Source organism: Rhipicephalus microplus, unplaced genomic scaffold (genome assembly GCF_043290135.1).
Source record: "Rhipicephalus microplus isolate Deutch F79 unplaced genomic scaffold, USDA_Rmic scaffold_160, whole genome shotgun sequence".
Lineage (NCBI taxonomy): Eukaryota > Metazoa > Arthropoda > Arachnida > Ixodida > Ixodidae > Rhipicephalus > Rhipicephalus microplus.
In genome coordinates this window covers 122,241-139,126 of record NW_027464731.1, presented here as the reverse complement: position 1 = coordinate 139,126, position 16,886 = coordinate 122,241, and the positions used below count along the sequence as shown (strand labels likewise).

The 16,886-nt window shown below is 45.9% G+C and overlaps 2 protein-coding genes across 11 annotated transcripts in view; one reads left to right on the top strand and one right to left on the bottom strand.

The window, feature by feature from the left end:
- The window catches only part of LOC119167809 (uncharacterized), a 64,784-nt gene extending 56,568 nt beyond the window's left edge, over positions 1-8,216 (bottom strand). For 9 of the 10 annotated variants that reach the window (XR_012890151.1, XR_012890152.1, XR_012890153.1 and 6 more), the window contains exons 1-4: positions 5,358-5,591; positions 3,898-4,097; positions 2,861-2,938; positions 1,864-1,991 (exon numbers count right to left, since the gene is read on the bottom strand). Coding sequence is in view for 4 of the 10 variants with exons in the window: in XM_075885466.1 (XP_075741581.1) it covers positions 1,864-1,991; positions 2,861-2,938; positions 3,898-4,097; positions 5,358-5,458 (507 nt within the window). In the remaining 6 variants the exon portion in view is untranslated. Of the gene's footprint in view, positions 1-1,863; positions 1,992-2,860; positions 2,939-3,897; positions 4,098-5,357; positions 5,592-7,567 lie in introns of those variants that run through there. The other variant, XM_075885468.1, reaches the window with a different exon arrangement.
- Positions 7,331-16,886, top strand: part of LOC142791309 (uncharacterized) — a 129,130-nt gene continuing 119,574 nt past the window's right edge. The window contains exon 1 of the mRNA XM_075885473.1: positions 7,331-7,493. The gene's annotated coding sequence lies outside the window, so the exon portion shown is untranslated. The remainder of the gene's footprint in view (positions 7,494-16,886) is intronic.

Here is a 16,886-nt window from a genome sequence, read left to right as displayed (position 1 = left end):
CAGAATTTTCGCCTTCCCATACAACTGTGCAAAATGCCTGCCAAAACTCCACTCACATTAGGTAGGTGCGCCACAACACCGATATATTCCAAAAAGCAAGCTTCCATGGCCTTAATATCCTGAAAGCAATCGTCAGAAGACATTGTTACATTGCCAAATAAATCTGAGGAGATGTTGCTTGCCTTAAACATAGCAAAATACTGGTGTGATGCACAAAGCTGGCGGTCGGCATTCTTCAAAAGGGTGTTGCACACACAGTGTGGAGGCCTATGCAACAAAAATTGCCGTACGAGATAGCCCCCAACATAGTAGAGAACGTTATCCTCTACTATATCATGGCTAACGGGCTGTTCCTCATCAGGAAGCATATCGACTGTTGGTGCTGCATCACAAGTAGTAGGAAGCGAATGAGGTGGCTCTGACATTTGTGCCAACACAGTGCTGCGATCCTGTTCACAGTTTCCTTCTGAAAAAAGGGCAACCAGTTTGCCAACAGAAATGTGTTTCAGACCTGATGTGAACTGAAGCACATTTGGGTTGTCATTGCAGCAATGCTTTAACCTAAGAAGCCCGAAAAGGTTCTCCAGGGGGTCCTGCTGTAGCCAGCGAGTCAAGAGAACACGAAAATCAAAATCTTGGAAGAGGTCGTCCCAGAGGAGAAGGGTAGCCTTTAAGGTGACCTTCCATGCCTCAACTGTGTGTGGTTGCCGAGGCCCGTCAAATTTCCACCTTTCAACCCACGACAGGCACTCCCGCAAAAAGGCTAGGTGTTCGGACCCTTCCGAAATTGCATAACGTAACTTGTCATTGGCTTTTTTTACGGAAGAGCTATTCAGACAGTCGAATAACTTATCTATCTTCTCGAGAAAATCAGCTGTTGGTTTGGCGGATGCCGGCAACACGCCAAGAGCAATGAATACATCAATGGCCACTGAGACCGATTCGCTCATCACCTGGCTGGCATATTCAACTTTCATGTTATTGAAAGGCTTCCGGTAAATGTGGTTGTCGGTTAGTTTCTTCGCCAATTTGAGTTTGAGAGGATGCGAGCTTTCGTATAGTTGCGTAATAAAAGACCAATCCACAATTTCTTGCCCGACATGGAGCTTGTGAGGTGCGCGGAGATTATTCCTTGCGCATTTAAGTGTGGTGTGTCATATAGGAAATAAATCTTGCGGCTTTCAAGCACAAAAACGGCTCTTCAGGCGTCACACCTAGCTTACTTGCCAAAGTGATGTTGCTTCCCCCCTGGTCGCAGATGAGCGCCTTCACAAACAACCGGGCTCCCTGCAGCTGCTTGATTAATGTTATGATCAGATGATGAAGAGTATCTGCGGGCGTTTTGGGCCTTGATACTGTGTAAGCAACAGGCTGAATCCACGTTTTTGAAATGCCTGCCACAAGTATCAGGAGCGCTGAATTTGCCACGGCTGGTGTTCTTTGCCTACCGTCATCGGAGAATCCCATCACAATGTCATGCTTTGCATCATACTGCAGATGTTCCTTCAAGGACATTTCGTTAAATATTAATGTGCACGCACGATCTGTTAAATGCCTATTTCGGGTAGCTTCTTCGAGGGCTTCAATAGCGGTTGAAATAACTCCGGGAGTCATCGGAATATTTGATAACCACTGCTTTAGCGACCTCACAGTTGGCATGTCAAGCAGTCTTGACAGATGTCTGTACGCTTTCGGACCATGAAAGTATAAGTTTAAAGCGAACTGGCGGTGCTCGGGCGACCACCCCCGTCCTCTACGTTTCACGCCATTAATTTTAACTTGAGTCTCAAGCAATCTAAAGAATGTCTTGCGGACGTAGGGCCTGATAGCATTCAACGCCTCGGACTGGGAAAGCTTTTTAACCTTTCTCTTGCCAATTCTTGACAGTGCCTTCCGAAGCCTTGAATTTATCTTCTCCAGGTTCTTCATTTTTCTGGCTGTCCGGGGCGAGCACCTAGAAGGCTTGTGTTGTCGACCCGCTGGATTGGAACCTGAAAGATTTAGAAAAAAAAGCTCATTTATACTGTGTTTTTGTGAAAGCTGACCATGATCTTTAAACCTAGTAAAAGTTCTAGCGGCTTTTAGAATTGAAGTGATTACTTCCATGAGTAATCAGTTGGTCATATTTAGTTCTCGATCCTTCACTTATTCAAACTTGGGGCATTGGGAACAGGCCTCTGATAAGCACACTGCTGGGCATTGAGCCTACTAATGGCATGTATAAGCATCGTGGGCAACATGAAGCGTCAACTAATTTTTCCTAATCATTAGCATACTCCTTGTTAACAAACATTATTGGGTATACGTTTAAAATGGTATGTTTAGGAAAAAAACAACGAATTCATAGTCTTCTTTAAAAAACACTAATCCCTCTTATAATAATAATATCTGGGGTTTAACGTTCCAAAACCACGATATGATTATGAGGGACGCCGTAGTGGAGGGCTCCGGAAATTTCGACCACCTGGGGCTCTTTAACGTGCACCTAAATATAAGCCCATGGGCCTCAAACATTTTCGCCTCCATCGAAAATGCAGCCGCTGCGGCCGGGATTTGATCCCGCGACCTGCGGGTCAGCAGTCGAGCGCCATAACTACTAGACCACTGCGGCGGGGCACTAATCCCTCTTGGGAGGCAACAAACAAGCAAGAAAGGGATCGGACAAGCACTCGTCTCGTCCTGCCTTTCGGTATACATCGCTCTGGTTCTCGTCCCCTAGCAATGAACTAGCTCGCCCAGCTGACACCCTAGTGCACTTTAGGATCTGTTAAATGGTACGTGACATTAAAACGATAGCTGCAGGGCATTAATTTATCTGGAATAGTTTTAAAGAGCTTAGAGAGCAATACAATTTGCGTACATGAGGGCTCAGTCTGTTGAACTTCTTCATCGGCGCTGTGAGCGGGCATTGCAGTGGTATTCGCGGGCCGACGAGAGCCTGTGGAGAGAAATTGGCGGAGCACAGATTTCAGCGTGACATACACACAGCTGGTATTAGGCGTCACATTAAATATTTGCAATTACAATCACTCAGGGCGTTTTCTCACTATTAATTGGTCTCCTCGCGTATTATGTCTCAGTACGAGTAATAAAAAAAGTGTAAACACACAAAAAGAGAACGCTACGTGTCACTCACTAAATATATGGGTGTCCCAACTGTCCTAAACCAATATTTTAAAAATCTTAATGCGATGTGCCTAGAACAGGTTAACATCGTGGTGCCCGTGATGACCTAGCGCGTAACCGAATTCTTGCCAATTACACTTATTTGGCCCATTGAAAATAAAAGTAATTTTGTAATAATAAAGCTGATAAAGATAAAGTACCTTTTGGATTCTTAATTTTAAGAGCGACTTTGAACTAGGGTGTCGTAGAATATATATATATATTTAAAAGGCCAGTTCTGTTGCTCCCACTGTCAGAGCTATCGCGCAATTGTTTTAACAGCGACACCAAGTTGGCCGCTACTCACTCGCCATGTGCGAAATAGCTGATAACGCGCCACATGGAGTACTCTCTCAAATTATGAGGTCATTTTCGCCTTTTCCTGTAAAACTCTACACCACAGGTAAAATAGCAGGGACAACTGTATCAGAATCGAGGAGGTTACATGTAGAGCGTTCTGAGTGAGGCGTTTGCTCTAAATTTAACGATTGTGAAGCCGGCAAATTTTTTACTTAGCTAGTTATATCTACCAGCAAAATCATGCCGGCGAATCCATGGATGCTGTGTACACCATGCATTGGTATTGTTAGTGTAATCTGCGCGAGAATCTTAAAAATACTGAGTCATGATAACTCGGACAGGTACACATATTGAGTACTAAGACATTTCTGTAAATAGATGTAGAGGCATGAAAGTTTGTGCTGTTGTATGATCACTTTACAGTATTCCCACCTGGACTTTGGACGTGTGTCTGCCCATCGCCAAAGATGGAAACTGTTGGCACAGCACATCTTAGCAGCCCTGTCTGTCCAGGGTCTGCGTAGTCTCTGCTGGTGAAATGGGCAGAGCACAGGCGGTAGCTGCTGTAGATCTGACGAGGTGGTAAATGAGCCAGGTCCTGCCGTCTCGCATCCTGAAGCCAAGCGCGAGATCTGGAAAATCAATGTGTGCGTGTGTAGTATTTGGGTTAGAATGAATTTATTTCTGTTTTCAGGCGTAGATGGATAGCTTTGAGTGAAAACTGGCATCTTTATTCGAAGTAAGCGTTATTTGATACATTTCTCATCTTCCTTTCTTAATTGAATTTTTGTAACCAAGACGACTTGTGATAGCAATCCTGAAAGCAAACTTTAAAATAAAATCTGTCTTTATTATTAAGAGACGCGGATACATGCTTCTACTTGCGCGATAGTAATGTTTGGTGGCAACGACCCCAAATTTCCTCCTAATTCAAAATATATTTTTGCAGACAATAGCAATCATCCCACACCAAAATCTCTAAACAACTATTCGTACATATATACCCTCGCGCACTGCGTATTCCTCGGGTATTTCTCGTGCCCTGCTGCAAATCTTTCATAAAAAACTTATTAAAACCGGTAATAAATTAGTAGAACACGTAAGTTTACATTGTCCAATTATTTATGGGCTTTTAGCTGCAATTGCATTCTTGTAAATATATCGTAATTGTACTTAAGGCTGAAACTGAAAACATGAAATAGAAGTATACATTATAAAATATTACTTTATAAATTTATTGCTAAATTCCTCTGCAATATGCCGTGGATTTACGCGAGGCCAAAATGAAAACACACAATTGAAACGCAATAATGTAATAACATCCGTCTAAACTCGCAAGTGTAATAATTTATGTACTCAGTACTTAATTAACATAGTACTAACAACACATGCTATGAACGTATATGGACCCTCCCTTATAGCCAAAAGATTATGGGAATCGCCTTCCTCCAGCTATGGACATAAATAGGCTGATAATATTCAAGAATAATAATAACGCATGCAACGAGAACAGACTGAACGCAGGCAATCAAAAGGTAATAAAAACAGTGCGGATAAGCTTACACTGTTCTATTAGTTACTGTATATGCTGCTACAGTACATTTGTGACATGCCTTGAGCCAAAGTGCAACATCGAAATGCAATGCACGATCGAAACGCATTAAATTGAAAACGCAAGTATAAACAATCGTGCGTAGCAAATGTATTCACTGGAATAATTTCCAGATGCTCTGCCGTGCATGTCATGTATAATTGAAGCCGAAAAGCAATCAGAATGTAATGAATAAATCATGTACGTGTAGCTCAATTGAATTACACAGCTACTGCAGCAACCGCATCCTGATATGCCGTGCAAGTGTAGAAAGACAAAACGAGCAGCATGCAGATCGTACCTTTCGTCTGCCGGGATCCGAAAGAATTTTATGCCGGTGTGTCGTGAAGAATTCCGACACCACTCAGCGCAGCACGATTTGTGATGACGGCGAGAATCCATGGATGCGTCTGTTTGGCTGAATCTTGCATGGGTTTCGCTAAAACAAACTTTACAGCGGTAAAAGCGGCCTTCGAGACACCGCAGGCTGTAGCATACATGGGCGCGCGAAAAGAAACGCCCCCTTTTTCGCCGTGAGAGGTAGGACCATGACCTACTACACTCCTGACCTGCCCAGAGAGCACCTCTTCCAGCGCCCACGTTCTAGTTCATACCTTCTGCCGCTAGGGCCGTCACCTACGAGCGGCGTGGCGCTAGGCAGCACCTGTTCGCTGTCGTCTGCTTCAGCCATCGCTGTGGCAGTGCAAATCGTTCTTATTGTGCATGAATTGTGTATGAATGTGTAAAATATGGCAAATAAAGCGATATGATTCCTCGTCAGAGTTGGCTGCATTCGTGTGGACGTTTGAAGCAGAAATAGAACCGTAAAAAAAGCACACAAAGGGTCACAGTGGCAAGCAGACGGGAACTTTTCTACAAATGAAGGAAAATTTATTATGAAAATATTTCTTGAATGAAAACGTAGTCCAACGAGATAAAAAAACTATTGTTAGGCATTCATTGTTCACACTGAATCACGATGGTTCCAGACGATACGCATACACAAATTGCAGAAGATACGCAGAAACACAGTAGGTCGTGTGCAGAAACTTGCAGACGGCAGATAGCTGCAGTAGTCAGCTCTAATAGTGGCCGCGTGCAGTTTTTTTTTTTTAGATGAGCTGACACCTCAAATGTAAGTATGGTGTATTGCTGCGTGCCATATTGCAAATCGGAACAAGGCAAACAAAGTAAAGTAAGTTTTCACGAGTTTCCTGCCACAGACATACGGGAAGAATGGATCGAGGCAATTGGAAGAAAAGGTGAGTCTTGTGTTTTTGAGAGTCGTTTCAATTCAGAACGAGTTGCAAGCTAGCAAGAAGCACCAGGGTGCTTTAGTAAACTTTATTTCCGTGTGTTATGCTAATTCACTGAGCTAAAAAACATGAAAGCTTTTTTAAAGTACCGCGGCTAATATGGCAGGCTCCACAAATAGTGCCAAGAAATTTAAATATAGCACACAAGAAAAAAGTAAATATACGAAATCTGTAAATTATGTAAAAATGCGTAGCGGTGGGTTGCGAGGGGTTCGAGCACCCTTCCCGAAGGCTGCCTCAACAAATGCCGCCGAAATCCATAAAAAAATTAATGATATGAAATATTTACGTGCTGCCTCCACAGTTTGTCTCTCTCTCTGTGTGTGTGTGTGTGTGTGTGTGTGTGTGTGTGTGTGTGTGTTTAGCGATGGACAACTCTTGAACACTGGGTGTCACTGAAGTTAGCGACCGAATTTGGTCAAATGTATTTCTCATCTCAAACCTCTATCTTCCCATACAGCTTTGTTCGTTTCTGTATAAGCTTACTTAAGGTAATTAGAAACGTTACGCCGGTAACGAAATGTGGCGATTAACTGTTCACTCTATATAGGGCTGGCAGGCGGTCGGGTATAATGACATAATTGAAGTCCTTCGTGCACGTATAGGCAGTTTGTCACAGAAGCAGACGCATGGTATCAGTCCGTCGCCCTCCTGCCGGCCGCACAGTAGCAGACGAACAGGTTATAGGTAGCGCCACCTACGGCGAGCGATTGAACGAGAGCGGGGACACGCGCTCCCATAGGAACCCCGCTATCTGAACAGGTCAGGAGTGTAGTAGGTCATGGGTAGGACGACTGCGCAGTTCCCGTTTTCCACTTCGGGTGACGCTCTTATTTTCGTAATCTCGAACTGCAACCTTTAGGTTCACTTGTGTAGTAAAAACTCCGGAGCTAATGAGTAACCTAGTAATAAATATAAAATAGAACAAGAACGTTCATTTAGGTAGTACAGCTCTCAAACGTTAGGATCGCTGCGGTCTCGGGACAGAAAAACCGCGAAGTTTCACCGCCCAGGTTCATTCGACAACATTTTGTGGTTGTGGTCGGTGGAGTCATTGTCTGTGTCAACGTAATCGACGCGGGTCTCTAGCGCTCTGTGACAAAGCAACGCAACACTCGGCTGTGAGTACCAGTGCCTCTTACTTCATTGCATGTGCGCAGTAATGCCCAAGTGTTGAGAAAATGTGGTCACTTACCTTTCGAAATGGCGAGGGCCTATGTGAACATGTAGCGAGGGCCTATGTGCACGTGGGACGGACGCATCAGCAATCCGGCTGCAGTCCCTAAATGTAGTGAAACGTTTTCTCGGGCTTGTAGGGGGGGGGGGGGGGAGGGTTGCCGAGCTGAGCAGACGTGCTGCGAATGAGCTTCGCAGTTTTCGCTAATTGTGCCGCCCTATACTCCGTTTCATAAACCATGTGCAACGCTGTCAAAGCTAGCGCTCTTGTTTGCGCTGTGTAGTGCCGCGACGAAAAAGTAGTGCGTCGCTTGGGGTGTACGAGAATCAATACATGCTTCTCGGGAAACTTCTAAGCATACATATTTGTCATCATGTTAAAAAACAAACGCCTGTGTTGTCGGATAAACAATCCAAATATGCGAGTTGGTAATTTATGTTTGTCGCTTTCGTATCAGGTTTTCGCTCTCCGCGCCGCCGTTTTGTTTTACTTGTTGTGGCACAACAGCTTCGAAAAAATGCTACATAATCTATGAATTAACGTCATCTTACACGCAGCACTCGCTCACATCAACGAGGTAAACCGACAATGCGGTATGATCGCGACAAAATCGCCATGCTGGTCAAACCTCGGTGCCAGCTCGGCAGGTTCCGGCCCTCGCAAGGGAACACGGTATGCTACAAATGAATAGATACGTGCAGTTCACTTCCGCGTGCAAGTAAGTTGAAGTTACTGAAAAAAAAAAAAAAACGAGATTTCGAATGGAACTCGCAAAAATTATAAAAAAAAATGGCACCACGTGGATTCAAACCCATGCACTTCAAAACTACGGTGAACTCTCCGGAGCGACGCGTCAGACCACTCGACTACGAAACCGCGCGGAGCAACATGTCGTGTTTTCTTTACGGACAACTTGCCTAGCCTTCACAGCGTTGGACCTGATCTATGAAACGGAGTATAATTGCTTCCAATCGTAGTGTCCGTGAGCATCCCTGGACTCGATTGATACCATTTTTGGTCCGGTCAACCGGACTTTTCGTCAATTTTCGACGTTTTCTTCACTTGTGCGACGCTAGGCTTAGCACGAGTACGGCCGCGGCGCGCAGCTGCGTCGGCCGCCCGGCCCGACTCTTCATCGCCGAAGATGGCCTCGGCCTCATCGCAGCTCAACGCCGTTTCCCACAACCGTTTCGCGGCCCTTGCTACGGAAGACATGGACTTTTGTGCTGGCGGCAACGACACTACGGCCAACGTTTTTAGATAGCGGCTAGGTTCCTTTTGGCGTTGCATAAGTGGTTGCCAGACTGGAAGGGTGGTTGTTGCCAAATTGCCGCTAAATTTGGCCGAAAAGTTTTCTGTACTTGTGGCTTCTCCGTAAGAGTTTGGTGCTATCCGCGGTGCATTTCTTGGCTGAAAATTTTTCTCTTGTAGTTGTGGCATTTCCATAAAAGTTTGGTGCTGTCCGTGGTGCATTTCGCGAGTGCATGAGCGACGCTGGCCGTTTTAATTGACGGAATGAACCGAGCCTAGCAGAAGTCGCACGTGGTGCGGCTGTGCAATTAAGAGGCCGTTTTAATTAACGGAAGGAACCGCGCACAACAGAATTCGTTTTATTTAAGGAATGAACCGCGCCTAGCAGAAGTCGAGCGTGGCGCTGCTGCGCAATTAAGAGGCCGGTTTAATTAACGGAATGAACCGCCCATTACAGAAGTCGAGGCGTGTTCTCTTGCTGTGTGCGCAGCTGTGCGATTAAGATATCGCGTCTCAGTATTAGGGATTGTGGGGAACACTGAACAGAGTCACAGGAGGTGATGCGCTGCCCCCCTCCCCCTTACTTTTTTTTTCCTTTCTCAGCTGATCGTGTCGCGTCGACCGCGCGCTACGACGGGACCGCGCGCTATTGGACTGCGCGCTATTGGACTGTCGAAGATGCCACCGCTTTGAGCGGCAGTTCGACCTGCAGACAGTCGGGAACAGCACAGAAGCGGCCGCCGACATCCGAGTGATGGGGAATTTGCAAGGACCTCGGCTTAATTATGGTGAACCAGGATGCAGTAAGTCGTCACGTACAATCGCCCCGGCAAAAAAACGAGCAGACCCACACTTCAGGTACAATGGTTGCAGGAAACAGCTAGCTGTCCCAGCTCCGCGGGACATTCACGATGCAGGGTAGACAGGGGCAAGGCTCCTTTTTTTGCCTCTCGAGACGTACTTCGTCGTTGCACGTCTCATCGTGAAAGACCCTTTCCTTCGATTAATGGAGGTGATCGCTCGCCTTCCAGACATACATAGCTGTAGCATATCCGACATACCCCGATTAACCAGCCTTGGAACGCTTATTCATCACATGTATACACGAGTCTGAACGATATGTCTTGTGCTGACACAGCTAGGGGAAGCGTAGCGTCCCCCGTCGTAGCGTGCGGTCAACGCGACACAATAAGCTGAGAGAGAGAGAAAAAAAAAGAAAAGTAAGGGGGAGGGGGGCAGCGCATCACCTCCTGCGACTCTATTCAGTTTTCCCCGTAATCCCTAATACTGAGACGCGATATCTTAATCGCACAGCTGCGCACACAGCCAGAGAACGCGCCTCGACTTCTGTAATAGGCGGTTCATTCCGTTAATTAAAACAGCCTCTTAATTCTGCTAGGTGCGGTTCATTCCGTTAATTAAAACGGCCTCTCCGTTTTAATTGATGGATGGATGGATCCGTCCGTCCATCCATCCATCCATCCATCCAACGATGGATGGATGGATGGATTTTCAATTTTTTAGATAAATAATATTTGAAATTTTTGCCTAAACGGCGATTTCATTCCCGACACCGTTCACCCTAATCCGAAAAGTATTTCGATGGAGTCACTCTCAGAATGCTTTTCTCACACGACAGCCTTCGGATTCAGCCTTTTGTCTGCCCAGGAACTTCCAGGAACTTTTTATCTGGGTTACCAGGCTTCAAAGCTTTTTTTTTTTTTTTTCGTGCTGCTCCTCAGGTGAATAGCAGAACCCATAAAAACATATTTTGTGCATTAGTCAAGTATGAAATGATGCGAGAACAAGACTTTTGAAAGCCAGCGTGAGAAAGACACAATGTAGGCTTCACTTACAGAATTTTAATTGAGTTTAATAGAGCAGCACATTTTAGAAATCTTAATCACGGTAGCAGGAGTGCAGGACCTCTAACTTTAAGCTTTTGAATATATTGGCAAGAAATCTGAATATACGCAATTCTGTGTTATGAATTTGTTTCCACCTATAATTTATACACATTTTAAGAGCTTCTAATTACACAATAGATGAAGAGAGCTTCTTAGATGACTACATGAAAATTTCAAGTAGCTAAAACATTGCTTTCCAAATGCCCATTATGCCTACACACAGGCCGACAATGCTAAGTGAGTGAAATTAATAATTTGCTCACCATGTATGCCAAAGATCCGCCACATGCTGCGATTCCAGCTGGCCCCGTCACAGGTCACGGAGTCAACATACAAGCCCGCTCGTTCAGCCAGGACGGTGTACTCTACTATGATTTTTGCAAGTGTAGCTGCTTGAACATTGCCTTTCGAGGCAAAAACGCCAAGTATTTGTCCAACTCGCTAAAAAATGGGCAAGAACAATGATGGTGCAAGATTACCATGTTACTTATGTCATGTGTTTGACAGTAGTCTCTTTTTAAAACAACTTACCGGTGTAGGGCTGAAACAGCACAACCATCCCGTGGTCTGCAAGCACACCCTTGTGGTTACTCGGGGTCCGCCAGCTCGACATTTCGCTTCTGTTGTTTAGGTGCCGGTTCTTGCTCGCAAATGTTTCTCACCTTTCGTTTCACCGCCTTTTTAGGTACAAGATGTGTCGGATAATCTTCGAAGACCGTAGGGACAGCATCGGGCTTCAGACGTGGCTTGTCTCGGGCGATTTCGTTGACGACACCGTTCACCGTAGTCTGAAAATATCGTTCGATGTAGCCACTCTCAAAATGTCTTTCACACACGACAGCCTTCGGCGTCAGTCTCCTGTCTGCTCTCTTGATTTTGCTCTCCCATTCTGCAAGCCGTGCTGGGTCCGTCGGTGCGGTGAACAAAGACACCTTTTCCTCGTTCGAACGATATCCGCTCCGGCACAGCGGCACAAAACACGTCCTTTCTTTGCATTGCCGCTTAGCCTTCAACATCTCGGGACGTTGCTGCCCACATTTTGCGACGACGAACTTGACACTACAACAGGTCGAACACTGACAGCTGTCAAACGCTGAGCAAAGCATGGGACGACAGGAGCTTGGCGGCTCTCATGCACCCACTCGTCCGGCAGCGCCACTTGCGGCCACTGCGCGCAGTCATCACGTGCGGGGCCACCCTCTCTCGTACGGAATGCGCGCGCTCCGCGCACTAGCCAGTATATTCTAGGCACTATAGCAACGCCAAAAGGAACCTTGCCTAGATAGCTTCAGTTGGCAAAGCGCGCGGCATTCCACTGGTGTGGGGCGGCTTACCGCAATCGCCAACCAGGCGGTGGCGCTGCGGTAGCGTTAGGATTAACTCTTTCCTTACCGCCAGGAAAAGACCCGTTGTCATGTGGTGCAGAAAAAAAAGTTTATCGTTATATAACAATGTTTTTTTTGTTAATTGTAGTATACCAAAATGTAGACAAATAAATGCACTTTTTAATGATATAAATACAAAACATGTGTTTGCAACACAATAGCAGAAAAAAAATCCCAAACAACAAATTTTTCGCACCAACCGCAAAAAAAATGTGGAAAAGTAAGCATGGTGGGCACAAATATCTCGGTAAAAAAAATTCAAGATATGCGTTTTGTGGCATATTTACATAGCTAACTATCCTAAAAGTTTCAACAGTACACATAAAAAAATTGTTAGCACAGCAGAAAAAAAAGTTAGCACTTGTGATTACGGGACAATTTTCTGAGGGTGCAAGAAAAAAAATTTTATCCGCAGATAAAAATATTTTAGATGTTCTGCAGCCCATGAAAATGTAGAGGAATGAATGGTCTAGTTATTTCAATAAATTTAGAACAAGTTTTTATTACACAGTAAGAATAAAAAAATAACAAAAAATTCTCAAGGACACAAGTTTTTTTTTTTTTCAAAAAAAGTGGGTGTAACAAGCGAAAAGATGGCAATACAAATTCTGAATATACACTGGTTAGGTAGTAGTAGTTACTTCTAAAGACCACAGAGGTTACAAGAGTACGCGTAAACAACTGCGAGACCACACAAAAATGTTATCCCTTGTAGTGGCGGTGCCACTCACCAAAGCAGTCTCTGGTCGCGATGAAGCACAAGTAAACGCCACACGTTTCACAAAAGACACTCGTCTTGTGCTCAACCTTGCGGCTCGCATAGCAGAGCTTGCAGTTGCGCCTCGTTTCCATCACTTTTGGCTTGTGCGCAGACTCTCGAGGGGGAGGGGCGCTGCCAACACCTGTGGCTTCAATTCCCAGTAGCTGCTTCACGAGCTCCATTCGGAAGGCAAGCTGGTCATAACGAGGCGCTCGGTGCAGTTCTGGAATTTCGGGGTGCTCTCTCCTATGGGCCTCAAAAAGAATAAAACTGTTCACAACAGCGATGTCGATGCAGTGGAAGAACAAAGTTTTCCACCATCTGATGCACTTCATCAACACATTGTACGATGCGATGAGCTGGTCTGACCTGTCTACTCCAAGCATGCCTGCATTATATTCTTCAATTAGTCTTGGTTTCCTAATTGGGACTTTCTTCCATTGGCCAGCGACCTTTACTTTCCGTGTTGCAGTCACATGGCTGTTCGCAGTATGGGCAGTGCTCATCATGTGCACCGCGCGTCTGTCCTTCCATTGAAGGTACAGGACGCCTTGATGCCGCAGCCAGCGAACATCTCCCCTCTTGGCCTTTTTCTCCCATGTGGAGTCCTTCAATTCCGCAGGGAACGTGCGACGATCCTTCCGTGTCGTTCCACAAGCAAGAGTCTTCCGCTCCAGGAGGTGTAAAAAAAGAGACGTGGACGTGTAAAAATTGTCCATGAATAGTGTGTATCCCTGGTCAAAATACATTTCGCACAGGCTAGTCACGACATCAAATGCGAGTCCATTTACGCTCAATGTCTCACGCTTCCCGGTGTAGACACTAAACTGCACTGTGTAGCCGGAATTGGAGTCGGCGAGGACCCACAGCTTGTATCCCCACTTGACAATCTTGTCGCGAAGATACTGTCGTATTCCCGAACGGCCTTTAGATTTCACCATTCTTTCGTCGACCGAAACGTAACGGTCTGGCTGAAAATGGAGCGCAGATGCATCATTGATGTGCCGAAGTAAAAAAGCAATTCGGTGCAGCTTGCCGTCTGTAGCGGGATTGGTAGCTTCGTGATCCGTCACGCTCAGCATACCGAGGAAGGAGAAAAAACGTTTTCTTGGCATAACCCCACGTGGGATTAGCCCAGAAAACAACTCTGCTGTGCTCCAATAGAGGTGCAGGCGAGGCAGTTGCACTATCCCCATGTAGATGAGGAGTCCGATGAACTTCATCATTTCATCTGGGGAAACATTTTTCCACGATCCGTCGCGTTCCGAGTACGTTGGTTTCTCGAGAATGTGCGCCCAGGCGTATTTATTTGTGTTCTCGCACATCGCTGTGACGAGTTCCGTTGTGAAAAACATCCAGGGCTCGAAGAAACCGACTAGCGCTGCTCCGTCGCGCTATGCCCAGATCGACTCCCGGTTTCCGTCTTGGACAAAACTGCACGCGCTGTGCAGCGGGAGGCATTGAATCGCGCCCATAGGACGTAGAGACCCTGCGGATAGAGATAATAACTGTGACAACACGCTCGGTCCCCTCGCGGGCGCTCAACAACGCGATAAATCCCGTAAAAAAAACTCGCCGTCGAGCTGACGAAGACGTTCCCGGTGTGTTGAGGGCCTCATCGCTGTCTGTGCTAAACTCCGATGATAGGGAATCTTCTTCAGGGCCACTGCTACCACTTTCATCCAAAAAATCTACTGTAACAACACTAGAATAACGAGAAACACGACGATTCCTTTCAGACCCAGCGCGCGACGCCGACGCCGTGGCTGCCGCTATCGCCAGACGCTCGCTTATCTTCCAAGCAAGGTCAAAAATCACCGGGTCTCCGGAAACCGAAACTGACATGGGTTGTGTGCTTCCTGAGCTTCATTTCAGATGGTGCCTCATGTCCATTAGGCGCGTTGGGGCGCGGGAATTTCAACTTGAACCCATCGATCAGATTGACCGAAATTGAATAGGCGCGGTAAGGAGAGTTAAGGTTCCTAGATGAAACAAGGTAGCGTCACTCATTGTTCTCGATCCGTCCTCCTCACTCTCTCGATTACTCCTCTTTTTCTCTGCCATCCCCGCGTCTGTAATTGGTGCATTACTTGCACGTGATCTTGCAAATGGCTGGTGGTGTTATTTATTAATATGCAAAAGGTTCAAAGCGAGCACGCATGCGTATATGGCCCCAGCCGGATTCTCGCCGTGACCAAAGACAAAATCGTAGCCAGAACATAAACTGAAGAGCAGGAGCGTTTCGGTGCGCGCTAAGTCGACCAAGATTGTTTCGCCATGCTCGTTCAATGCAACATCTGCGTTTTTCAGCAATGTTGCGTTGCCGTAAACAACAGAAAATGGTTTCGCTCTGTTCAACTTACCTCATGCTTTCCAAGATGAAGCGCACCATGAAGTGCAACTATGAACCATTTCACGCGAATGCTTTCGTGCAACTCCGTCAACGTATGTCGACGCGGATCTGCGAAGCGAGTTCACTTGTTGGTTTTTATTGAAACACCAGGCGCGCGTCTAATGCGTGTCTAGTGCATGCCAGTTGGTACAAATACATGTGGGTATGCACGTATACAGAGCAGCTGTAGGTTGTAATCAACGCACCTTCAGAAACATTTCACTCTTGACCAGTTCCCGCTTGAGCCGAAACGCGCTGCTTCGAGACACCGCACCAGTAGAACTCTCACTTTTCAGGAAGTTCCCAGCACCGTATCAGAATCACTTGGCATCACGATTGTCCAAATGGGCACATTTAAAAAAAAAACGTCATCGCAGTGCTGCTGGACAAGTGTTCGTACCAGTTTGGTCGTAGTTTTTCTTGCGTGTGCACAAGCCGGTTGTAATCAATCGTCACAACGTCGCGCCCTGTGTCCACTTACAGGATCCAGCAAGAAGCACATTCACTGTGTCACAGACGAACAAAACACAATCTGAGAAGTGGACTAGTTAAAACTGGACGAAATACCGCGGCCGTGGAATTAAAATGTACTACGGGAGATGCCATGGCTAGTGGTGTACAGTATAGAACTGCACAACGTTGCCGGTTGAGTAACGCACATCCCGCTTGCTCTTGTGCTGTGCCGTTTATGTTCATATGTTCATAAAGGTAACTGTTTATTCTACGTCTTATTTCGTTCCATTTTGTTTCATTTACATCTATTCACCGTAGCAACAGAATCGAAACATTCGCTTTTGAATGAAAGTTTTAAACCTTCTAGGGGGCGCTTCAGGAACATAGGCGAAGAGGAAAGGGAAAGGTGTCGCTACCTTGGAAACTTGTTTCATCTAGGGACCTTAGTTAGGATCGATCTCGGCGCGTCGTCTGCTACTGCTACAACGGGAAAGGTGCCGACAGGAGACTATTGCGGTGGTTAACTCTTTTATTTGAGAAGCAGAAGTGAAACTTCGCTCGCGTTTAATTTTTACCGAAAAGAGCTTTTTCGTTTTTTTTGCAACATTATAACTAGAAACAAACAGCACGTAAGACATGACAAAAAGAAAAGGCAAACTGTACAGCGCGCTTACCTTCATTCCTGTTCGCGTTGTAGCCGGCGTTTATTTTTGGCCAGTATATGTGCAAATCGCCCCAGGATCCCGTAATGCTCAGCGATATTCTAACCTTACCAGAACATGTGTTACACGGCCAAAATCCGCTGAAAAGCTTAGAAAATCAAGAACCAGCAAGGAAGCCAGAAAAAAATTGTTTTGTAATTTTTATTTGACATCGTGAAACTGAAAGCAGCAGCTGCATTACTTACAGGGACATATTTACAAGGGTTAAGTGGTCACAGTTGTACTGCAAGCCTTCACATCAGCTTCACTTTCTTTCTAGCAGATGCGACTTTTTCTGAAGAGCTCAAGCTTTTACAAGTATCTCTGGCAGCGAAATGCAGTGTTAGCACTATGTAGGAGTGAAGAAGCTCTGCCGTAGTGGTGACCTTGTGAACAGAACAGCCCACACTAGTAATGTCGCAGTCTTCAAGAGCGTCGAGGAGGCTCCTAAATGTCTCCGAGCAGAGCCGGTTCTTTTGCAGCTCATC